Source organism: Caloenas nicobarica, chromosome 12 (assembly GCF_036013445.1).
Source record: "Caloenas nicobarica isolate bCalNic1 chromosome 12, bCalNic1.hap1, whole genome shotgun sequence".
Classification (NCBI taxonomy): Eukaryota; Metazoa; Chordata; class Aves; order Columbiformes; family Columbidae; genus Caloenas; species Caloenas nicobarica.
The window spans coordinates 5,078,763-5,105,685 of NC_088256.1; the positions used below are offsets into that span (position 1 = coordinate 5,078,763).

The 26,923-nt window shown below is 35.0% G+C and overlaps 1 protein-coding gene across 2 annotated transcripts in view; it reads right to left on the reverse strand.

Moving 5' to 3' along the window:
- The window catches only part of THOC2 (THO complex subunit 2), a 51,947-nt gene that overhangs the window by 23,414 nt on the left and 1,610 nt on the right, over positions 1–26,923 (reverse strand). Inside the window, exons 2-19 of one of the 2 annotated variants that reach the window (XM_065643171.1) lie at positions 21,908–21,966; positions 19,615–19,706; positions 18,371–18,422; positions 16,832–16,902; positions 16,188–16,309; positions 15,528–15,661; positions 14,779–14,945; positions 14,048–14,140; positions 11,446–11,601; positions 7,678–7,850; positions 7,332–7,527; positions 5,520–5,561; positions 4,768–4,809; positions 3,400–3,530; positions 3,211–3,312; positions 1,879–1,963; positions 768–861; positions 224–304 (exon numbers count right to left, since the gene is read on the reverse strand). In XM_065643171.1, the coding sequence (XP_065499243.1) occupies positions 224–304; positions 768–861; positions 1,879–1,963; positions 3,211–3,312; positions 3,400–3,530; positions 4,768–4,809; positions 5,520–5,561; positions 7,332–7,527; positions 7,678–7,850; positions 11,446–11,601; positions 14,048–14,140; positions 14,779–14,945; positions 15,528–15,661; positions 16,188–16,309; positions 16,832–16,902; positions 18,371–18,422; positions 19,615–19,706; positions 21,908–21,966 (1,892 nt within the window). The remainder of the gene's footprint in view (positions 1–223; positions 305–767; positions 862–1,878; positions 1,964–3,210; positions 3,313–3,399; positions 3,531–4,767; positions 4,810–5,519; positions 5,562–7,331; positions 7,528–7,677; positions 7,851–11,445; positions 11,602–14,047; positions 14,141–14,778; positions 14,946–15,527; positions 15,662–16,187; positions 16,310–16,831; positions 16,903–18,370; positions 18,423–19,614; positions 19,707–21,907; positions 21,967–26,923) is intronic. The other variant, XM_065643172.1, reaches the window with a different exon arrangement.

Sequence of the window (26,923 nt, forward strand, 5' to 3'; positions counted from 1 at the left end):
ATTAACAGCATACATGTGGAATGTTAGTAAATACAGGTATTTTTGTAACGCAAAGAAAAAAATATTTTGCTATTGATTTAACTTGCCAGCTCTCTGCTTTGTTTAAAAAATTAGCTGGCAGGTCCAAGTGAAATATCTATCATACTCATCAATAGTATGGTAGATCACAGGGAAGCTGAAGTATTTGAAACATTAATGTAATAAATAAAACAAGAACACTAACTCTGCAGCCAGCTTGAGATGGTAGTGTCATCATGCTTCATTCTCTCCTTCTCAGGGTTTGCCAGAGCTTCAATAATACAGTCTTTAGTGTAGTTAAAGAGAATATTTTTCCTCAATTTGTAAAAACAAAAGCTACACAGACCTGTTTTTCCAGTTCCACAATTTGTAATATACAAACGCGATATGCGAGTATAGCAAGCATGATACAGGGGATCCACTAACATAGTTATGGTATAACAAAATAAAGTTATGAAAGAAATGGTAACCTTAAAAGCAGTATTTAGAGAATGACTATGCCTTCAAGAACAAAGTAGTAAAAAAGCCCTTAAAAAATAAAGTTTCATAGAATGAAAGAACAAACAGACAGGGTTCTGTAAGCCACTAAGACTGCACAAGTATTTGCAAACTTCACTAAAATCTCCAGTAAAAAGCAGCAAGAATAGAAAACAATAAAATATAATATTTACTCACAGACAACAGATTTAATCTGGCTACAACTGCAACTTTATCAGTATGCTGATGTATTGATTTACATAAAAGGATACATGCCAAGACGTCATAGTTCAGAGAAGTGAGGTATTTCAGTGAATCAACAACTGGAGTTATTAAGTTATCATATTTTTGTATTTGTGATAAAATCTGAAAGTTATAAAAGACATACAGCTGAACAGGAACAGTATTCCTTGTCTTTCACATAATAAATTAAAACCTTTTAACAATGCTTGTCTCCAAAACATACACAAAACATCCTTTGAAGTTGTTTTTTCAGAAGATCCTAAACCACTTTCAAAGTAACAGGTAATGTCATTATTCTATCTAGTACTTTAGAGATCAGTGAAACACGTCTCTAACATGTTAAGAACAATTCTGTATAACTGTTTTCCTTTTCAGTTATCAGAAAATAAAATCACAAAAACATTTCACTCATTTTTTTCTAAGATTTCTTAAGAATGCTAAACCTTAGCAGTAAGATTTTCTGTTGCTTCTTATAATAATAAAAGACTATTTTAAAAAATGAACCTAGGTCATGAAAGAATACAAGTAAACTGTACTAATCAAATTTTAGAATGTTCTCATTGATGCATGACATGCATGCATTATGTGTATGTGTATTGCAGTGTTAATTTCAAGTAAAATCTAAAGTCACATTTGTGAATCAGGTAGAGGTCCATCAATATACTTTTACACCTCTCAAGCATTCTGTAGCACCAAGTAGTCTTAAAAATCCTCTCCAACTTCAGAGGTGTATTTCAGACCTCAAAGCTTCAGGTTTTCCTCTAAATGACCCTGATGTATCTTTACTACATACATATATAACTGCCCAGAGCAACCTAACTTGAATTCACATTCCGTATACCCTCATCAGCGTGTCCCTTTACCTCTGAGACCCAGCTCAGCTCTCTCAAATTAAATACTTTACATCCACTTATTTATAGGAGTAATTTTCTGTGCAGTTACGGTTATTCAGTAGCTATTCTCATATTTAGTATCTCAGACCTGTGCACTACTAGCAAATTACCATACTTTAAAATTTGCATCAAAAGTAAAAAAATAAATTATAGCTGCCCTCTCACTAAGACAGCAGGTCCCTTCCTACACACACTTCGATATCTGTTTTTAAGATAAAATAGCATTCAAATACATATAACTACATACATAGTCAAATAAAATAGTAGGATTGCTGTGGCTGAGCTTCCCAATTTGTCTTCCAGAGGGTTTCACATTTTCCTTAGTTAAACGCCTGTAAAAGAGAACATATTTTATTGCAATACATAATCTAAAAGAATACTAAAACAAGCTAGTTCCAGTGAAGAAGCACCTTTATTAGTCACAGAGTTTAAATTGTCACTAGCAGATGCATTTTTAAGAAATTTAAGCATTAAAATGTTACTCCTCTGGGAATGTGAAATTTATGATCCTATAAGGTGCAGAGACTACATACAAACCAGTTGTCCCTGTATTACTATAGATCGTATTCATTTAAACTTTGAATACTTTGCATTTGGAGGTTGTCCATGGGACCCATACCACATATAAAAATAGCACGTGATGCTGTTAATGTCTCCTGCAAATTTGATTTAGTCACAGGTCAGTCATTTTGCATTTGTTGCATTCTGTACATTGACACACAATATGAACTTCATTGTGTTACACTTCCACAGCAACCCCTACTGAAGATATGAGCTTAACATCAAACCTGAAGTTGATACACAAAAGCGAATTGTACGCCTCACAATCTCAGCAACTGACAGCACTGTGGATCATCCGCACAGCTGAAATCCACTGTACCAGAAAAGGGATGTAAAGATTTACCATCTCTACTGGCTACGCAGCAAGTCAGAAGAGAATGAAAAACATTGTTTTTAGCTTTCACAGCTGCAAGTCCAAAGTCTTTCACCCAGTAACAGTTATTCTGTCTTGCCTATGTAGAAAGGTTCTAATTATCCACATTATAAAACCATGGCATTTGCTTTTGGCAACAACAAACGGGGAACTGAAGTCCCTGACAATGATGCCAGAGATGTTAAATGTGAAGTCAATCTAAAGTTGTTATGTGCCCGCTTGAAAATGAGAATGAATCATTCCATTCAGTTCAAATGACTGCCTTAAATTCAGACCTACAGAAACTGTGACAACATTTTTGAGACTATTCGGACTAGAGTCTCCATACCTAGAGAAAATATGTTGCACTCTGACATTTTGAGAAGCAAAGCAATTTCTCAAACAACAGTATACCCAGGGAAAAGGTTTGCAATAATTTAATGGGACACCTTCACAGATTAAATACCCCTGTTGGTGACAAATTCGTCTGTATCCTTATTTGACAGTTTTTAATCACAGTACATTAAATACTTAATGAACAAGGATTATCAGTGAAATTACTGAGTCATTAGAAAGGGAACATATTTGCCAAGTCTTTTCTGCAGTTGGTGACAAGCAATACATTGTATCACAGCTGAACTTTACTTATGGCATTAGACAACTTACTTCATGATATATTTGGCTCGGTCTATGGTTTGAGCTTTAACTTTCACTAGAAGGGGGTGACTATTGTATGTTTCGTTCTTCCATTGCCCATAAAGACGGTACCTTGAAAGATCATAAAGGAAAACTATTTTTAGTACTGACAATTCAAGAGACCACTTTCAAAGAATGGAAACAAATTATTCTACTCACCGGTACTGGTATGGAAAGGTTTTGAACATTCCCCATAATTCTTCAGACATGCATGCATTGCAGTCCATCAGAGAAAGAGATGGAAGTAAGACTTGATCGGTAATACTCAACAAACAGCTAAACAGTATCTCCTGAGAGAGAAAAAAAACTCGAGGTAACCATCAAGTACATCAGAAGCAACGCTATGCATCCTATGCAGATGTGCACAAACTGCACATCTTAGTAGACTGATAAAATACAAGTTTGCCACAAGATTAAGACTTCCTAAACAAAAAAAAACACAAACAAAAAAAGGATTAAAAATATCTCCCATCATAAATCTTCTATTATGCAATTTATGGACCATGTATACTGTCAACATTTTATTTGGCTATTTAAGATATTTGAGCAAAGCTGCTGAAGTTTTCAGCAAGTTGCACTCATAGTTTCAAATCAAATACATAATTTTAAAATGGATATACTGTGGATTTACATAAAGTGCAACAGAAGAAAATAGATGGTGGCAACTGCTTTCAATGTATTAAGGTGTTCCTTGCCACAACTTGCATTTTCAAAACTCCAGATTAAAACCTGAAGGCATTATACATGTTCCCAAGGCACACTACCAACTTCCATTTTTTAGTATCCTATCCTCTTTCTTAAACATTTTTCTTTCCCGTGGAGCTATGTTAGAATAACAACCAAAAACATCCACAAACAAAACAACACACACCAAACAGAAGAGACTAATTTTCTCTGCAATGATTCAGGAAGTCAGGAAATCATGATACGTGAGAAGCAAGGAATAAGTAACAATGAAAACTGAACAAACTTCATATTGAAAACTTGCTTGTTGGTTTTAAAAAACAAAACAAAACTTATTTTTGCAAGTTAGATCTTAATAGGACACTTGGGTTTCATTGTGACTAATCTTGATAATTCAATAAATTGGAAAATTAGAAAGAAATAAATTAGCCAATAAAGAAGCATTTTCCATTGTACTACTAAGCACCTGCTCTAGTTCTAATTTCTCCTTTTCTCTATGCTTTACCCCAGTATATTCTTTAAGATAGAGGTGCCACCATGAAAACTATATTTATATAATAAACAGTCGGAGGTACGCCCTAGAATGCACTAGACTAAAAGAATTAGATTAGGTTTGAAGAATGCAAGATAGAATGAAATTTTTTTTTAAAAAAAAGGACAGGAATATGGAAAAAACCCCCATGTGACTGGCCCAAACTTGTCAATTAAAAAAAAAAATTAAGTGTATAACATGCATTTCTTAAAGTGTAAAACTCTACAGAGAAAGAAGAGTTGTCCAGTTATTAAACATCTGGTCTCAATTACCATCTGACATAAAAACACCTTCCTCCAAAATAAACTCACCATTTTCTCTTTATCTTCTTGTTTGCTTCCATCAGACTGAAACTGTAAGAAAGACAATCATGTTAATTGTAGCATAATTAATGTAACGGTTACACTTTCACAACAAGGCTAGCTTAGCAAAAGCATAAGCCTGGAGAGCCACATGCCTAGTAAACGCTTAATTTTCCAAGTTGTCAGCATTAAAATATTTTTGAACAGAAATTCAAATGCATAGATGAAACGCATTGCTTACATATATAAGGGCTTTGTATACTTTTGTTCAAAAAGAGGTAATAACTAAAATATTAAGGAAACTTACTATTATATATGAAATACTGGATTTTCTTGTTGAAGAGAGAAAAAAAAGCCTTATGCATTCACCTTCTAGTTAAAAAAAACAAAACCAAACCAAACCGCAGGATTTCCAAGCCAGTTAACAGCCATAGATTATTTTTCCCCATCTTTCTCTCACAATAATACTCTCTTAAGCTTTTAGTCTTCATTATTAAATTACTTTTTCTCTCCTCTTGTTCCACTCACCATGAAAAGCATATTAAGCTATCACACCAGTAATGCACAATGATTTTAAAGGCGCCCTTGAGCATGAAAGCTGCAGTGCAGTGTTAGTAGTCTAACTTTTAAACTACTGTATGGGTTAACTTACAGTCAAATCACCTCCAGTTATAAGTATTTCTACAGTGTGTTAAATGTAGTTTCAAAACTAAAACATGCTGATGGCAATACTGCATTAAAAGTAACTTTCCCTATGTTACCTTAACCACTTTGTCACTGACGAATTTCTTCATAGTTCCAACCTAGAGCAAATAGCTAAAAATGTTGCTCATTCTTGTCAGAAACACAAACTATTATATTCATACATTTACAGTAAAACTGCACAAGAGATGCCTTTAACTGAATAATCTTCGTTATTCTACTGTACGTATCCACAGAAACAAGGGCCTTCTCACAAACCGTCAGTACTTGAACTTTAACTAAAGTTGTCCTAATAGTCTGCTGACAGCAGTCAAATTAATTACTCCCTCTATAGTTTCCAAATTAACTGCGTTGTGAGTGCAATATCGCATATCACTCAAAGAGCAATCTTCTCATAGGCCAGGAAGAAATAAGCATGCTATAAAGCCAGAGTAGTAACCATTGGGAAACCTTGGCATTCTGGATGAGAAAATGCTGAGCAATTACACCTCCTACAAAGATAAGGAAGCAGGGGAAGATGGAAATGCTTGAAGTTACTGTAATTTTATTAAAAAGACTACTTGGACGCCAAACTTAGTGTAGCTTCTGTCACCCTGTCATTACATCTTGGAACCTGATGAGACCAAACTCTCTCGTCAAAAATCTATTAAGTTAGACCAAAAGATCTTCGATCCCAAGAATTAGCTGTGTTCTTAGCTCTGTATCATCAAGTACAGCTCGGCACAAAAGCTTCCCCTCAGGTGGTATGTAGGTTTGAATGTTCCAATATTTGTTGGTTGTCGTTGAAATTAAAAAAATACTTTCAAGGAAAAAAAGGTTGTAAAACTGAAAAATCTCCCCTCCCGTACCATTTAGACCAACCAACCTCTGCAGCTTTCAGTTCTAAGTTAAAATGAAGAGGTAACTAACAAAAATAGTGATTTTTAAGTCGGGAGGGAGTGTTTGTTTTTAATAATAATAATTTAAAAAATTATTTCAAAAACTATGAATTCCAACGTTTCTCTGAGCTGCTACTTAAAAAAAAAATCAAACAAAAAACTAAAAAATCCTCTATTGTTGACTTGAAAACAAAACAAAAACTGCTAGTCAAATAGCAAATTGCCAGAAAAGCAGCAAAAGAAGTCACCAGACTCTGTCTGAACTACCAAGTACATTCCAAGGGAGTTCAGAACATAAATTAACCTTGCGGTCTTTTAGAACAGGTCATACTACCAAGCTTTCAATATGTACATGGTAAAGATATGGCCAAAATACAATAACAAATCTCAAGAGGTCATTTTATTTCTAAAGTTGGTGACCTGAGGCTATATAGGATGTTTTAGATCTCCACATTGAACTCATGCTTAGTGGCACCCAGAGATTTGTCACTGACACAAGAATAGCAGCATTTTAACTGGCAGAACAGGGGGACACCTCGCTAATTAAAAAGATGCAACATCCCTCACTTCCCAAATAACCTGACAGCTGGAATAGAAAGTATTCCAAGTACTGGACACATATTAGGTTATTACTCCCCATTGTCTGCACTGTTGCTCTAATAATGTAAAAGTTTCCATGCAATTATTATCATATGTTTATTTAAAAAAATATGTCCATACACAGACGTTTCAAAGACCATAACAAGAAACTAGTTGCCACTAAATATTCCTGGTTTATAAACCTGAAGTGCCTTAAGTTGTTCATAAAAGCATTTATGCTTATTGATCATAAAAATTATCAATAAATAAGATCCTTCAAATTTGTTGTTAGTCTAAGAAATATTTTATATTTCCATATTTGAATACATACACAACTAGTAAGACTCCAGCAGTTTTTGACATCAGAGGCATTGGTATTTTTCAAGTTTTGACAAAATGTTCTGTCATACCAACCTCTTTCATAAAGGCTTTTCCAAGGCGCACCACTTTTGCAAATAAAATAGGATCGTGGGAGAGATGAGGACCAAGGTAACAAAGCATGTTGAACACTTCCTTTCTCAAGTCCTCAAAGCTGTCTGCTTGTTTTGGTGCCCTCTTGTTTGGCAAAGAAGAAATTGGTGACCCTTTAGCTCCTTTCGGCACACCAACTCTGAAAAATAAGACGTGCAGCATTTCACATGAAACAGAAGTGAAAATTTTAGAAGTCTATCAATACAGTTAGACTTATTAGTGAATTCATGCCTATACATCAATAGCAGTTTTCCCCTATGAAGAAACAGAATTCTACTTTTCCCATTACCTGCGGTACAGAGGTTCAATTGTCACATGTACAAGCTGGCACAGGGCAATTGCAATAGGCTTGTGTGAAGTAGCATAAAACGGAGGCATCTGATCCATAATACTTTGTGCATGCTGCCAATCACCAATTTTTAATAAAGCTTCCAATAAACCAAGCTTTTGATTATCAGGAGGCTGCAAGAAAACAAACAATGAAAAAGTGTATTCATAAAGTCTTCTTAATATTTCTCCTTAAGCAATATCCAGCCATAATCAACAGCCGGAGGGAAAACACCCCCTAGTATTTTAACTATATAATAAAAATATGTAAAATAAAATTCAAGTAGACATTTAGACAATAAGCACAATTCAGAAACAATAATAAACCAGGCCACATAGAATCTAACATCTGGATCAAAGAAAAAAAAGTTAAAGTTCAAACCGGAAGTTTATAAAGTCATCTGATGTACATCTGGTAATACACTTTTCAAAATGTCACAATCTATTGCAGCCTCTTTCTTTACATAAGATTTAAGAACAACGTAAGCACTTAAGAATCTTTTGCATTGTGCATTGTTCTGGATATAAAACCACAATTTTTTCTTGCAAAATGAGACCATTAAAAAAAAAAAACCAACAATCAAACAAACCACACACACAACAAACCCAAACCCCAACAACATCAAACCAAACCCAAAACATTTACTTATCTCTGCCTGTATCGTAAGTTTAACACTAGCATATACTCTGGGAGAGTCTAGTTTTAAGTGCAAGCCTACAAAAAGTTTTCCAAATATCCCATTTCGCAATATAAGCATAAGAGAAAATATGAGTTCACAATTAAGATCATGCCTTGAAGCATTTTTACATGGGCATGCTATTGATATATTTTATCGTTAAAAATAGTTTTTTCCTGGTCCCCAAGATAAACATCTATTAGCAAATGACTAATGGTAAGGAATAGTGACTGCAAATTAGCTGAACGTAACTACAAGTCTAAGATGTTTATACCAAGGGAAGATCACAAGTCTAGGACAAAACTTTCAAGCATTTTGAGGCAAAACCCCATTGTTTTATTTGAATCATGCAAACAGACACGACAGACTGCCAAGAACAAAAAATAATTACAAAGCAGATGCCTCTGTGGTCCTATAGTTTGCATGAATTTTAAAATTTTTTTTCCTTTTAGAACTTTATAACATTGGCAACCATCTTTCTGATAGTTTTCAAAGTAGAACAGTCTAGTACATGGTAACATGCAGAGGGAAGTTTCATAGCAAAACAAAATGCACAGATCTATATTCATGTTGAACTTATGTAGTAATGAAATTTTAGCCTTTCCTTTGGGGAAAAAAAACCAAAACAAAACCAAAAATAAAAACCCACACCAACAAAAACCACCAAAAACATATCTGCACCTCAGGACAAGGTTAGCCTCTGAAAGATTAAAATCGTACACATGCAACTAGAAACACACACACTAATGTGATTGTACCATATAACTACTTCAAGTTCCTTTGATGCCAAGGATTGTCTTTTTAAGTCAATATATACTATGTTCACAAAAGGGTATGCTGATCCTTTACAGAAGTGTTTAGAAGCTTTACTTGTGCAGTATAAGCAGGAAGCTTGAAATCCATGTTCAATACAACAGACTTCTTAAATTAAAAGCCATATTATTACCCCAAAAAAAAAAAAAATCATAAACCAGTTATTTACTTGCTATGAACACACCGGTTAAAGTTTGATACTAAACACCAAACTTTTGGTCATTTGTTTTTTTTTGGGTGATTACTAACTATCTTAGAATCTGTGTTTCTACTCACTCCATCTTGCCAGGCTTTGTGTGCCAGTTTGCTATTGCACTTCCAAAACACCCACGGCTCACACACACAACCTGCTTGACCGGGTGTCTCTTTGGGTGAGCAAGCTCTTCTGAAACTCACTCTCCAAAAGCGAAAGCACGCATGGCACAAAGTCAGCCTGGAACTGCTGTCAAATGTAGGCACACTGCTGAGTTCTGTAGCCTCTCAAGTAGCTCTCTATTATTTGGTTCTGTCAAATGCATCTTAAGAGGCAAATGTAGATAATGCATTTGCCAATACGAAGTTATTCATGTTAGAGTCATGAGACAATAACAGATTTTAAACACACAAAATAAGCACCTTGTGGATTTAAAAGAAAATTTAGAGTCAGTAATCATGAAACGCTATTTTCCTTATCCAGGCATTTATTCCATGGTAGCATATCTAAAACTGTACATTAAAACTGCATACTGGACACCAAGTACTCAAAATTTAGATTGTCAACAGCTTTCGCATGTAGTTACTCTACTAATCCTTACGAGTTGCACAGTTAATTGCATACAAAACCACTAACACAGAAACAAGCTTTTCAAGGAACAACATGCACTACATAACAGCACGTAAAGAGTCACAGAAATTACTTTTATTTTCCCATCACACAGGCTCAGACTTTGTTGTCATTGTAATCCTTCAAAAAAAGCTTCAGTTTCTGCTAGTGCTTAAAATTCCCTAGTTCTTAATTCTAAAGCTTAGCCATAAAAACTGCCTTAATTCTTCTGACATTACTTGCAATATATACACTCCCCATGTCCCATCGAGAGTTTAGTTTTCCATCAGAACAGGGTGACATGCGCACTTCAGAGAATTCCAAGCAGTCTCATCCGACCACAGGGCAGGTAGACCAAAGCAATGTGGTATCATCTAAAGGGATGTTGAGATAATGAGTGGGAGAGAGGTCAGAAATGTAAAGCTAGTGAAAGGAATTAGTTCCAGCAGGAGATGTGGCTCCAGTTGAGAGCCAGAGAGAAGTGACTACAGCAGCTGCTGTAGATTTTTTCAAGCTAGGCAAGAGAAATGGTAGGAGGAAGGAAGCTCAGAAATGTACAGAATCAAGGCAGGATAGGAAAAAAAAAGAGTAATATGTAGACAAAACAGATTGATACAATGAATCAAGGAGGATACAGAAAATGTCAAGACTGATGGACCCCTCCCCTCTCTCCAGTACGACACTTATAAAATGCAAATATCAAGCTTTTATTTTACTTTCTTTTGTTTTAAATAAGAAGTTTGAGCAGTACTTAGACACTCAAATGAAGATAACAGCAGAAAGGCTGCCAAGAGATTAAATAATTTTGTCTTTAAAGTAAGGCTTGGACACTCTGAAACAAATTAGACCTTGGGGAAGACAATACATGATGTAGTAGAACCTTAAATAAAGAGTATACATTTACACACAGAAAGATGCAGATCTAATTAAAAGCACAGCAGACAGTTACATATTTGTAATTACACATTCAGTCAAAACCTTTTTCTACAATTCAGGATAATCACAGCTGGTTTTGTAAGTCTGGCGATTCTTTACATTCCAATTCTTGATTGAGAAAAATAAGGAATAAACTCTTACTAATGTCCTTATTAAGAACACAACCTGGATTATACTATCATGGGTCCCAGAAAACACAGTTGTTAAAGATTGTGAAGTATATGAAAGCTGTGACATACTTAGTGGAGCTGACAGAACAAAAAGGGAGGAATTAAATTACTCATTGAACCAAGAACATTAAACCACAAGAAATCCAGAACAAACCCCAAGTCACTAATTTTTGCACATTCAATACAACAGAAGTAATGGGAGGATAGATACAACCCTTCCAAGAAGTATGTACCTGTCTACATTTCAAATAAATACAAAATGTTTTCATAACAATTATGAACAGTTTCCTTTCCAATAAGATTATTTAAAAGTAAACATGATAGATACACACCTTTTCAGTTTTCTCCTCCTCTTTTTCCTTTTCTTTCTCCTTCTCCTCAGTTTTTTCAGAGGATAAAACGACCATTGTAAGTTTTCTGACAATTTGTTTAGCTTCCACTATCTCTCGTTTGTGTTCTTCAATGATGGCATTATCCCCTGGAAGAAGCTAAAAACAAAAAAAACCCACCAAACATTACATCTGAAAATTAAAGCCACCTACTACTACTTGAGCTCAAAGTAGTTGTTTGTCCTTCCTCGTTACTAATCAGATAAACCTACTCCCTGAAAGATCATTTTCCTTGCTACCATCATGCCAACAAGGAAGTATACTGTTAAAAAACTACTCTGAAATCAAGGACTCGTGAGAAATGATATTGTCGTACTTCCTCAAAACCGTTACTACTATCGGCTCCCCTTCTCCTTTCCAATTTAGCGTTCAGCTGTACCTATGTGGTGACAATTACGCACATACTTGATGATTAACACTTACAAAACTCAGTGCCCTAAAACAAAGTGCATATTAAAAAGCATAAATTTTCACTTGCTCATCTAAAGGAAAAAAAATAATCACCAAGGAAAACTAGGTAACCTACTTTAGACACACACTTAGATTGCACTTCATTTTAAAGGAGTACCATTTAAAGCTTACCAAATATCCTATCTATCAGCAATGTGGGTTAAACACATGTAACATCTGCTCCTTAAAAGCCATCTTACATTAAGAGATTCCTACTATGATAAAACCTCAGCACAGTCTTGTATGTGAGAACAAGCAGGGTGAGGAATATAACCCTACGCTCAAAAATTAAAAGGTCAAGTTGTGAGACAGGAGAAAAGTGTTTTTCTGACAAAGCCAAACTTCAATTTGATTCCTAAAATCATGCTCAAACTGCAAATAAGTAATCCAAACTTACTGTAGGGTCATGACCTCTTTGATCCAGTAATCTTTTCTTCTATTGTTTTTAACAGGGAAGATTTTTACTGTTTTTTCTCCTCCCAAACTGACAGTAGAAGGAAATCACCTTCTTCAGAGGCAAGACAGTAGAATTCCTCGATTTCATGGAAATTTGCGGAAGAAAGAATCCCACTTGGAAAGGTAAAAGTTTTAAAGCGCTACACTCCCCTCATTTGAAAACACAGGTAGCCTACTAAGATTCACCAAGAAATACCTAGTGTGGAATTTCAAAGGGTAAATCACATCTTCAGAATGTGATACATATAATATATGGCTGTGTGTATATATATATGCAAATAGAAAACAGTTCTTACAGGCTTGGAAGGGGAAGGCAGAGGTGGGGAAAACATTCTTGATATGAATGATAATCCTGACAGCTCCTCTTGTATAGGAGCCACACAATACATACACTTAAGACAACACCTACATGCTAATTATTTTCTTGATACTCCCATAGCAAGTTAAATGAAGCCTGAACTGAAAAGAGGAAAAAAATGCCATCCCAAACATACAGAGATAGAGAGACTGGCAGAGACACTCTGGAATGCAAGTGGATTAAAAATGAGGCCAAGAACCAACATGACAAAGGTGATCAATACAAATGAATGCAGGGACCACGCCAGCTGTGAGATTGTCAGAGAACATGCCCACACCTGTACAGGTCTGAGCTGGGATTGCACAGGCCACTGTAATTCCCAGTCTGAGCAGTTGTTTTGTAAGCTTACAAACATTCCTTAACAAAGTAGCATTATTATCATGCATTCCTCCCTCTACATCAATTATCTGAGACAAGCACTCCTACTCTTGCTCTAATCGACACATTTTTAGCCAAAATAGTCCTGTGAAACCAGAAACAGTTATTGACAAGTCAGATTGTGACTGACGCTATGAACTGCCACACAAATTAATGGCAGGACTATATTCCAAAATTTCCATAGTTGTAACTAGAGCTCATTTCCTTGATTTCAGTGGAAGACTTAAGAGTCTTAAAGTATCTGCGGCTAGTCTCAAATTAAAAATTTGTGTATAAGGTAAAATTATTTTGATAACTGTAACATTCTGTTTACCATCCACCAAATTGCTACACTGGTTGGTTGATAACGCTGTCAGACTGGAGAAGCTAAATCTCTCTGATTAAATCCTAACACAACTCCATTTTCCTCTTTCAACCTAACATTCTTGCAGATGGAATGAGATGCCTATTCAAGAATATTTAAGGGTTTAAAAAAAACACCCAACACCCTACTATTAAAATAAAGAGAGCATGTTAGGAGCTGATTGTCCTATAACTTTTGAAAAAATTGGTCTTGTAAAGCAAAACACTGAAAGGGTCTAGCTCTTTAGGAAAGCTGCTCAGGCATTTAAAGCACACTGAGGCATTTGCCTCCTGCCTCTTATTCAGGCAGCAGGTAAACAATCTGGAGGATGCTACACAGATAATTCAAAGGAAGTGCATCAGCATTCATATTTGTGTGTGTTTATTTGAATACATGACATTAGAAAGTGCTGGAAATTTTAAAAGACACTAAACATGTACATATACAGGTACTATTCAGTATGTTCTGAATCTGAAGCTTTAGAAATAGAGTAAAATATCTGGCTTGCTTTCTGAAATTTTCTTAGTTTTGGCATTTGACAGAGTAGCACTGTCACTTACATGAACATAAAGATCGTCCAAATCTATGAGATTATGTTGCAGAAGGACAGCAGCAACTCTGTATAAGGAGCAAGGTGTCTCACCACTTGGATCCTAAAAAGGACAAGATTGCAAATTTAAGGAAAAAAAAAAAAAGGCAGACCACTGCAGGTCATGTAACAGAAAAGAAACTACTCATAGTTCATACAGAACATATTAACCCACAGTTCTCCTTTTTACCATATTATTTAACTGCTATTACTCCAAGCCACTAGACTTAACTGTGATACACAAACAGAATTTTGAGAAACAAAATCATTCAACTATCTTCACACCTTATAGTACTTGTATGCAATTCCTAACCATACGTGTAAAAAAACCCTTGAATATTTTATCAAATATCAGCCATGACTCCCTTGCAAACATGCTCTCATCCTGGGGACAAGTCTTTGTTTATAAGGTACAATCTCTTCATTAATGCCAGTCCTTACATAACTACACAAGTTCAAATGGCAGGTACCAAGATTGTTTTCAGCTGTCTTGGAGAATGCTAAGCAGTCCTCTCTAAAATTCGTTAGAGACTTCCACTCAAATAATGAAATTATTGCTTTCAATACTGGAATTTTACAACTTAAAAATTAATTTCTACTTTTAAAAAAAAAAGGCAGCAAAAATCTGTTATCACTGACTGCAGCTCAACACTGAGTACAATCAACCATCAAAACCAAAAATTAAGACTGGAAATAGATTACCTGATAAAATTTGAATTTGAACCCAAGGATATGGCATAGAGTTTGAGGTTCACACATGTACATGTAAGACTCTATCAGTGGTACAAAGAAGTCATCGTACTCAGGCCTGCACTCATAGACTTCGAGTATAATATCCAAAACTCTGTTAGGATCGAGGTTAAAACATCCTAGTGGAGAAGAACAGAGTAGAAAAGTTTAACACTGCTACTTTTCATCTTCATTCTGTTACTAAAACACAAATGCAATAGTTTTTACAGAAATCACAAACAAAAACAGAAAAAGGAAGAACATTTACTACTTCTCATTTCTCTTCAAAAGAATCACTTGTTCAACTTCTTAAACACTAAAAGAAAACTCATGCATTGAATCGACTACCTTAAAAAGCAAAAAGCATTACTTTGTTACCCTCCAATCTGCCTGCTAAGAGATGACAAGCGCATCCTCAAAAATACTGCTGAAATGAAGTAAAAATCACAGCATGCAGATTTAAGGCTGTACTGTAAATTCAGTGTCTAAATTAAACTAAACTACAGAACAGTCCCAAAATTAATTTTACCACAGAAATAGGAACTTCCAAATGTCATCATTCTATCCAAGGTTATCTAACAATACATGTTACTATCACACTACATGCCTGCATGAGATATTACCTGATCCACACATAACCTCAAATAGTAGTCTAGAATCAGTCTCTCTAGTCATAAGACCACATGTGAAAAACAGTGCCCATATTCCTTCAAATTCCTTACCTATTAAAGATTTGATATTTTCAAGGATTAAATCACTAGTCATATTTCCAGATAAGTCTTGCCCCAGTTCTGCAATGAGCTTTGCGTAACCTTCGTTCTCCTCTCTTAACAAATTAAACTTCTGCTGCTTATAACTGCAAATAAACAGAAATTAAACACTATTGTGTTACACACATCCACAGTGAAGCTTATTTATGCTCTTATAAATATTAAATTTGTTACACAAAATGCTATTTTGAATACACTTTTAAGAACTAGTAATTTACTTGAGTTACTGCAGAAATTATAGAATGCAGTACAATGAACACCAGCAAGATAGCAAGCATTCTCAAAACAAATCCAGCTCTTCTTTTATTTCAGATGCAGACCACTTAAAAGCAAGATTATGCTTATACTTAACAGTATAGTTTGGTCTTGGACATTATGCTGGAGAACTGCTCGTAACAGTCCGTGCATAAGGACCTATTCTAGTTTCAAGTGGTGTTCTTCGAGACCGAGACTGAAACATCGGATGTAGAGACGAAAACCAAATGTACACCACAAAATATATCCTGTGTTGCCGAAACTAACATAATTACATATGCTGATTCAGGAAAACCAGACTAATTCCCATTGACCCTCCAAACCCACTCCCCAAACCACCCTTGCCCCAAAACTTACAAGAGTTTTGTCTTTATTTTAACAGATTTCTGATTGAACTGTTGAGACTGCTTAATAAGTCCTAATGACTCCAGTGTCTCCGGATCTAAACGCTCCTTTAGGACAGTGTCAGATACAAGATACTAAAAAACACCAAAATACACATTAAATTCATCAATTACAAAGAGCTAGAAACCATCTGATAATTACTTCAGGCTACATATCCTTTCTGACTACAAAAAACGGTCAAATATTGTGACATACCAGGACACTACATGCGTTCTGCTTCAAACATAAGTGGACAAAACTGAGAAACTATTTAACTGAAACTGGAATTTTACAGGAGTAGATTTTACATAGAAAAGCACTCTGAAGAAGCAAGTCCCAGAGCCTAATTTCTGGTTACAAAGTATACACTGCATAGCATCTAGGGATATTGTTGATGGGGTAAAAATTTAAGTTCTCTCAAAGCTCTTTAAAGAATTTAAGGGACAACTATATTACACTACCATAACACTTTGAGGATGCTTTTTTAAATTTTTGGGGGAATTTCTTAAAACATTCTAACAATCTTTTCCTAAAAAATAAACAGCTGCAAAACTCTGATATTTCTTGTCAGATTTTGGCATATACTTTTAACAAAAGACTTTCTAAGTGCAACTTACCAAACAGGCTAATACCAGTTGGGTGAAATGATCCCTCTTACTTTTTTCTTCTAAACAACTTGTTTCAATATCTAGTATAAAAGATGGAAAATGAAAAGGAAAAAACAAATCATTACTTGTGGGATTTACACAAATTCCTTCTTTTCATAACTATTCTGTTAAATGCTAACGATAACACAATGTAAAGCACGTTGTTTGTAACATGCTCACTTCTTGCCACGTTCCACCTACTCATCCACCTTGAGGTCATAGAATCATTTCACCACAGAATCACGGAACACCAAGTCCACAACATTAGGGGAAAAAAAAAAAAATCCTGACAGCAGCAAATACTGGTTAGAGGGAAAAAGTGCTAGAGGAATCTCATTAAAAACAAGCAAGAAATTGTCAAATGTCCTTTGTCCCACATTTGAAACCTACCTCCTTAGCCATACTATTTCTCTGTTACTAGTGGAGGCACAGCATTTAGCTACATACTAATTTGAAGGGAAGGAGGGGGAAAAAAAAGAGGCAGATAGATAAACTAGTCTCAATTACTCAAGTAGTTCAAAATGCAACTAATCTAAATTTTCTAACCCAGCTTAAAAAACCAAAGGGTATCAGTGTAATGCTGCATTATAAAAACTAATTATTACAAAAAGATGACACAATTACATAGAATGAAACATTGCGAATAAAATAGTCAAAATTCATCATTTAGATGTTACAGAACAGAGGCTGCACAGGCAAACTTAATTAGGTGTCTCTCTGCAGAGGCAGCCACAGCACAGAAGACACCACACTACTTCAGTGTACAGAACAAATGAGGATTTGCGATGAGCAGGCTGTCAAAAGAATTAGCTGAAATTTTTTGAAAAAAAACATAAGACATAAAACAAGATAGGAACTGCAAGCAGCTAAAACAACGACCTGGAAAAATGTATACAGCATAAAATGCTGCAACATGAGAGAAACAGCTTTGGAACAACATCACAACACCAAAAACTCAAAGTTATTACCAGAATAAGAGGTTCACACCTTTAAAGCCTGCTCAGTTGGCAGACAGTAACTTGGCAAATTATGTCATTTGCCTTTAGATTTCTGGACAATTATTACAAGCTCCACTGCACTAAGAGTGACTGTACAGATAAAAATATTTACAGAACACATTCTGAGAACAGAGGATCTACCTAGCAGCAACTCAACTTTTATTTAATATACTTATAAGAATGATAAGAACACCAAGTCACTGATTCCATTAGCTAACATCCAACACTCTTACAAGCTAGCTCCTGTAACTGTTCTTGACAGATCAATTTCCATTGCCTTTAACAGGTAAACTTCTGGAAACTATAACAGAATAAAGCTGAATGGAAAGACATTAACAACTTAGATACAGATATACTGAGGAAGAATCAACACATATTTTGTAAATAGAAGTCAGATTTAACGGAAGTTACAGATTTAATGAAATTTCCTAAAGAAGTCAACAAGCAAAAGCACAAAGCGTGTATTTCTCCAAATCTGTTGCAATGCTGAAAGGAAGGGAACCCCACTTACCTAATATGCAGAATACATCAGCTAGGATGGAAGGCATGTCTTCCCGAAATTCCTAAAAAAGAAAGCGATCACTACTTAGTGAATACAGAAATTCCAGTATGTACACTTAGACAATTCTTATTCTATTACATAAAACAAAACTTCATCACAAAGTTCACATTAGTAATAATAATCTGCATTATTAATTAATGATAGTAATAGTAATCAATAACTCGGATTAATAAATAATGAAGAGGCTCAATTATTGACTACTACCTAAGTGCTGTACTAATTCTTGATATGTAACGATATAACATAATATTTCAATGTAACTTAAAAGAGTATTTAGTGGTCAGGTACAAAACCCTCTGGTTACTCCTTCCATTTCTCCAGCACCATGGAACTCTCTGTCTGAAGAGCAGCACCAGCCTGGAAGTCAACTGTACTTTCTCAGGCACCTAAAAAGTTACAACTTCCCACAGTAACTAAAGATCAAACGTCATCACATGCTGTCCCAAGAGCAAGGTGCACTTCAGCCTTGACTTCTCTCAAACCCAATGCAGAAGTTTAAAAACCTAAAAAGGTTATCCTAGAATTACTGCAAAATGTGTTTTTTCCTAATGTTCCATACATGTCAAAATGCAATCTAAGAAAGAATAAGAAATCATCTTCAGAAGATTTTTTTTAAAATGTATTATTTTCAGGGGTTTTTTTTTTAGGAACACCAACATCACGCCTCAGAAATTTAGAGGAAAAAAACTCTTTTCCCTACTTTATTTATTTAAAGCATTTTAAGAAAAACCCTTTTCAAACAAAAAGTAAGTCTAACACATCATTTTAAAGGCAGTCACGGGACTTAAGACATCCCAACAGTAAAATGGCAGATGCACACTGTTAAACTCTAAGAAAGATATAAATCATAAAAACACCAGTAGGTGGCATTACAGATATGCTACATAAGCAAGTGAAATCTATTTTTAGCACTTATTAAAAACTTCAGTCTTCATATGCCCCTAAAAATTAAGTAATTTTTAATTTATGCTAAAATGAATACATCTATTCCTCACCACAAAAAGTAGGGGAAAAAACAAAACCCTGACAGACTATATATATTGCTAGTGCACACGAATTAAGAGAAAGGACAAGAATGACTTTTTAGACACAGAAAAACAAGTCCATCGAATATTATCCTGCTTGATTTCATTTGGACATTTATGACAAACTGAAAACTAGTAAGTATGTAATTTTTACAAATATATACTTACTATAACATCACCAAGAACATTAGAAGCTTGATCATGCTTCAGGTTTCCTCTGACAACATGGTATGCAAGCTCATACAAAGCCTGTTGAACATCTGTTGAAAGGAAACAGATAATAAAGGAACATACTAGGTAACCCTTGGTCTAACTTTTAAAGCAATGTTTAAAATGCTGTAGACTTCAGACACCTTGCAAGTAAAGAGGATATGCTTCTCTTATCAATGAAGGGGATTACTTTATTACTGCTGATAAAGTTGAGCATCAATACATCTAAGACATCACACAAACAGACAGTATGACATGATCTACTTTGCCTGTAGACTTTATGGAATAACAGTAAAACGGGATGAAAAACCACAGTCCTGCACATAATAACTCAGGTCTTGGCAGTTGGTTTAACAAAGACACCTTTAACTTTTAATTCACATAAATATTAAACATATATATACACATAAAAATATCATATATAGAAGAAATTGTAGTACTTTTTCTTAACCCTATCACAGATACGCTTTCAAAAAACACTTCTCTAGGAGGAAGTAAAATTTAATTGGAGAAAAGTGCTTAACAAGGATTTTTTACTTTTTTTTAAGGAAAGTCTCTCATAACTGAAGAATGCTGTTTTACAAAAGCTTATATTAAGCTGAAATACTAAACAGAGGTCCTGTATTTGAGAAAAATCTCGTAATGTTAAATATGGTGGTTGCAAAAACAGCTATGATAAACTTGTAAAGAATTGTTTTTAAATAATATACCACAATGATGCTATACTTTTTAGTATATGAAAAATAACAAAACCCCGTGCTTTCACTTTGCACTTATACCATGTGGTTTGTCTAATAATATTTGCCATGGGTATACGAGCTATAAATCTTAATGACTTAAACCAAGTACTCAATAACTTTGTGACTGCAGACCACTGTAGCTGCATTAAAAGCGGATTTGTTAATTTTTTCAATGAACAGGTTAATTTTATCTATCACAGTGCTTTTGGCAAAGAGCACTAATTGCTGAAGACCTGAATACAGCAAGACTGGTTTAGACATCAATTCTAAGTAAAACGTAACACTACTACTTCAAAGGCAAATCCAAGAGTACAGTCTGGTGCAGCACCCAGTTGAGTCGTTTACGACGAACCCAAACCAGCCATAAGCACAGCCTCAGGCCTCTGCAAGTGGTTCCCCACATTGCAGAGGATTTGTTTCACAGGCACACCACCCAATCTGACCTGTCTCTGTAAGCCTGTGATATACTGGACTTCAATAAATGTCTTCCTGGAACTAAAAGGCAAAAAATGCAAGTGCCAGTGCAGGTTTTGGAACTGGATCCAGGTCACTTGAATTCAAACAAATTCTTAGCGGTCAGAAACTTAGTGCCTCACTCCAGATTATCCACATTTTCAGGGTTTTTTCCATCACCAGAAGGACTTCAACTATTTTGACTGTCTATTCATTGCTCCAGTGTAGCCAGTGCATGTATCTATCTAGTCATTCCCACCAAATCTTTTAGATCCTGACAGCACAGACAAAGAAAACAGCATACAGAAATTGTCAACCTCTCTCTAGAACAGAGAACCTCTGCTGGTTGCCTTTCTTCAAAAACTTTGGGAACAGTGATCTGGCATTGCTAAACAAGAAATTCTTCTTACTTAATAATATTACTTATAACTTACATTGAAATGTTTTGGTTTATCTTTTCTGCTATTACAATTGCCCATTATGACTATTTTAGCATGAACCCAAAACACCATCTAAACAGCACAGAACATTTGTGGTCTTCGTAATATAGAAGCTTTTCTTCCAACAGATTCTGCAAAGCAAACTAAGATTTAATTTTTCTTTAAACACCAAAGATTTCTTAAACTGAGGATTTAAAACTCAAAAGACAGCAGTGTATCCCTCTAACAAAGGAGAAAATGTCTAACTCAGGTACTGTTGTAAAAATTACTTTCTGCAGTATACAATCACTTGCATAGTATCCATATATTTAACTTCTAGAATAAAATATCTTTTTATGTTGAGTCTGCAAAATGGAATTACATTTTCTACAGCACAGAGCACATACTGGACTACCACACTACCACTTACTACTGTCTAAGAAATCTCTCACCTGGACACTGCAGGCAAACCCAGTTGTGGACATCTGTGTTGCCTTACTATTTGTAGCATTCACCTTTAGCACCATTAATGGTCACTGTATATGAATGTTCCAAGCAGATACATGCAGAGGTACCACGACCAACTGTTTCCAGGCTTTTTAAAATTTAATTTAAAAAAATTAAAAATACACAACTTACCTCTGAAATTCATACTATCATGGCTTTTGTTTTCACTGAGTGCACGACATAGTTGCACACTGAAATAAAAGAAATATTTTTAAATTAAAAACCAAAAAATAGATAGTAGCATACACACACAAATGTTTCAGGGATGTTGTTCTGGCTAAAATAACTTTAAATTTGGGCAGTTTAAATGGCTGACTACATTTTAATTTTTATAGAGTAAACACTAATTCACAGAAGTTACACTGCAAAGAAATACAATACTCCCAATAGATCTCATACATATATACGTAATATACTTTTAAAAATATTCTTCCTAATATTACATGTGCTTACAAAAAAGTGAGAACAGTAGGCAATTTTAGTATGTGAAAGGAAGCACAGAAATGCTAGCGTTAACCTACTGTTGTTAATCAATGAGGAAATGCTTCTTATAGAAATACTATGTCTATGATCGTTTTCAAACTCTGGCCCGTAAAAAAGTTTTAACATTAAACTACATGGATGATTTCCTGATGCAATGTTTTATCAATGGTAAGACAGGATTTGACCTATTCTAGTCACTAAAAGAATCCACTATAGGATGCAAAGACCTGTCAAGTTACGTTGTCTTTAGTTAATCTCTGAGGCTCCCTCAACTAAATTAGCCATATGTAAAGGGTACGCTAAACACTGTACAGACTGTTCCATGAAATAATAGTTTTGCGTGTTATAAAATAAATCCTTAAAGAGCAGGCTTCTTCGCTACACTGACAGCTTAGAAATGAACATGCTTCCAGGTCACAAGGATTTTCCCTCTCCTCTACCACTACTTTCACCCCAGCACGAGGCTTCAAAAGCAGTTTCACATTTAAAAGCAACACTATTTTTAAAAAGGTAGTGATTTACCTATAACAGACACCAATGAGTATCTTAATAACTTCCTTCACACTGGCAAATTTTCAACCAAAAGTTTCACATATTTTTCATCAAAAAGTCTTTCACGTGCAAAAACCAAAGACAGAATCTGAACTACATCATATTCCTACATAAAATGGCAAGACTACAATTTCCTGTGGGAGTGATTTTTAAGCATCTTCTCAAATAAGCCAGGTATGTACAATCAGTACAGAGGCTTATCATGAAAAACAAACAGTAAAAAAGGATTCTGTAGCAATCCGTTACTCATTTTATTTGCATCCTATACAGATTACTACCTCTCTCGCAGGACTAAACAGCTGTTCAGTAATCGAAGGATTATACTTAGCAAATACAAGGTATATGCACCCTTTAAAGACAAGGGGAAAATGGGCAGTTTCACATATACTGTAAATCAGCAGAAACGTGCAAGCTCAGCAAAAAAGCAAGTGTGGCTAAGATGTTCTAAATGCTATTGAAGGGAATGTAATGTATTTGAAAATAACCAGAACAGAGACAGCAAAATAGGGGAACAGATAACATATTTTATTTTTCATAAATGGTAAGTGCATTTTTTTAAAAGAAGCAATAGGTTTTTTTTTCCCCAGCTGTCCTCCAAGAGTGTATCAATTTAAGTCAGATTCTCTTTAATTTTAATTACTACTCATCCACAAAGATGCTACTCTATAAGCACTCATTTCTAAGGTCTGTACACAAATAACAATAGGTCTGTACAATAAAGTGAAACATCCAAATAAAAAAAAAACAACCTATCTATTGAGATGCACACTTTAACCCCTATGTCATAAGGTGATATAATCAACCAGATTACATGAGCAACAACCCTGTCTGCTTGCACTGAGGAGTTGACTCAAGTACATCTTGATACAAAGTAAGAGTTTCAGCCTCTTCCAATTCCCTTTCCAGCAACACCAAAATAGTACCATCAACTTCACACTACTTTAGAACACAAATCAAATTTAGGACACAAGAAACACTAGTTAAGACAATTCTGTAAAACAACTTGCTTTATATTTGTAATTAAAACCCCTTGAATTATTAAATGGGGAAAAAAAAGTAAAAATTTTCTTTATGTGAAAGTCTACATGGAAAAACTTTGTTAGTAGAAAAGAATATGTTGGTATTACCCTTTGGAACTAAATACATAATTGTGCTTTTATTCTTTCATACAGGTACTCTATCTCCAGAGGAGGATTAACCATTTCTGAAGGTGCTCTCAGGCAGTACAGCCCAGCTGATTTAATGGCTTGTTGCTCCAGAGACAGACACATTCACCAATGGCCACACAGTTCTAGATGTCATATCAGTTAAATCAGTTAAACAAACTGACAAACCAGGCACAAAACTGGTCAAAACCCATGTCTTCTGCCAACTTTGTAAGTTGAAGCAGCTTACGAGGAGGTCAGAGAAGCACCAGAGTAAAGCAAGCCCTGGTGAATGAAGACGTGGCAGAAACCACATCCCTTCCAGTACCAACAAGCTGGGAGATTAGTTCATCTACACTCAACTGACTTCATCATAAATAAAAATCCAAGTAGTTGCACATTCACAAGAATAAAATTGTCAATATTAGTACAATTAATCAACCCAGAAAAAAGCCACAACAATACTTTCCCACTTAAACAATGCCCAGGACAATGGAAACTTATGAGGTCCACTTTTCAGTTCAACAGACCCAAATGGTTCGTTGTCTGTTCAGAGTTTTTTAAACTTTTATTACTGTAATCTTGTAGTTCATTGCTGCAAGCCTAGGATGGAGAACTTCCCTACTCTAGTAAAAATTATATCCCTTCATCCACAGATAAAACTGTGTAATAAATGTAAAATACAACTAAGAAAAATAGGATAACCTAGAAAGTAAAATAAATTAAAACCAAACACAAAATCACTTCTGAAAACCAAAGTTTCAAAGTGAAATTTGTTTTAGACTACAATGGGATAGAGTTGCTTAAACAACAAATTCTGAAGCAGTGTTGAGCACCTATCAAACAAGTTTCCATGGCAGGGCCAGCAACTGAACTTAAGCCTCCGAATTCATATACAGCGTCCTAGACCTTCAATTACACTCCCACACAGAGTATATGGCAGTAATTATCACAAAGTGTGTGTGCCTGCAAACACTTAAGTATAATGCATAATTTAACTCATGTGGGTTGTTTTCTAGTTGAGATAAAATACTATCAACTGCATTTTGCAGTCAAGATGGCAAAACTACAACTAAACTCTGTTTTTCTGACTCTCAGCCCTTTAACTCAACACTGTGACACTCCTCATGCAAATAAAGCAGCAAACATGTTGGGAGTGCTCGAAAGATCGAGTCTCAAAATTTCATATTCACAGAATCTTAAGCTTCTTCAGTTTATCTTGAGGCTTAACATATTGCATAAACTGCCAGCCAAGTTCATGATTAAAGCCCCATCTGGCCGCTAAAGAAGGGCCCTCTATGTGTCTAATCAAGCAAAACAAATTTAGATAGAGATGGGTCTGAACAAAATAGAAAATGACAGATAGGATGACCACATCCTGACCAATTTATAGTTTTTGGCAGCTAAGAACACTTGAAACTACCACATGATGTACATTCACATATTTGTATTAGATATTACTACACATCAGTAGCTGGACTAATTAAACTCAAAGCATGTACAGTTTTGAACAAGGTCTCTGAAAAATTTTTAGGAAGTGAAGGGTCACTGCTACCCAAGTTCTATGATGCTGCCTTGCTAATTATCTAATTAAGACATACAAAACCCTTCCATTCTCATTTTGGGTGTTACTGCTATACCATGACAAACTGATCACATCAGCAAAAATAAGGTTAATTATTTTTCACAGCAAAAGATCAGTCAGTTTAGAATTTATTTCCTTATTGAATTCCTTTAAAATATTCCTGTATTTTGTTTTCTTTATAAACAACATTTTTCTTTCCCCCTCCTTCCCTGCGCCAATAACAGCACCTCCTCCAGACTATAGCAACATTACAAATCCTGTATGTTTTCAAGTATTGGCAGACCACCACCATACCACTCAGAAAGAAAACATCAGAAAAAATACTACAATCATCTTAAGCATCTATAACTAATTACATAAAAGTTGAAATGCCAAATAAAAACAAATAATTTACTTCTCTCAATACAGTTTCATATTCCCTCCAAACAAAAAATTGTGGTCTTATTTAGGTAACCAGTAACTGCCTAAATACTATCTTGGGCTGATCTAGTCAGATCATGTAAGCCAATTCACGCTCGGGCAAATAATTTTTTTTTTTTTTCTGTAAAACCTAATCTTTTCCTCTGCTAATTATGAGTGGGTTTTTTTCCGGTAATGCTCACTTTTCAATTAAGCCGGTATTTGTCTCCTTGTGAATAAGCCCACCACTTTGTTTAAAAACAAAACAAACCCCTCCATACAAGAGTGAACATTCTCTGACTTCATACATAGGCTTATTAGACCAGGCTTCCACAGAGGAAAGAAAAACAAAACAAAAACACTACACAGACACACATCCTTTAAAATTTTTGCAAATCCTGTATTTGCCAGAATTGTCAAGTTTTGTCCTTTTGAAGTATACCTCCCCTCCCATTTTTTTCCAACTTATTTCTCAATGTAATGCAGTGTTTTACTATGAACCACAAACCCAGGACTGGAATTGGGGCCTAGACTTAAGCCTAAACCTAATTTATATTTCTGGGCATATTTGTGTTAGATAAATAATTAAATAAAAATAATAACTATTTATTCCCCTCCTACTTTAAATACTGTTTAAAAATATTTCACATGTCTCATTTTGGAAAGAGAATCGTAATTTTATTTTCCTCCAGTAAAACAGGAGACTGGAAGTTCTGGAAAAAGAAACACAAGGTTACACATCAAAGATTCCCTCCAAAATAGTCAGTTTCCTAAAAAGTTACACAGTTAAAAGTTCTGACAATTCAATGCAAACAATGCAGTTGCCATTATATGATCAACTATTAAGTTTCTGTCCTTGTGCAAACTCCATACAATCTCAGTAATCATAACAGGGTAAGTTACAAAAATTGACTATTTCAAGCAAAAAAAACTTAACAACCATTACAGAAAAAACTAGCAAGTGCATCTACCTGTATATAATGT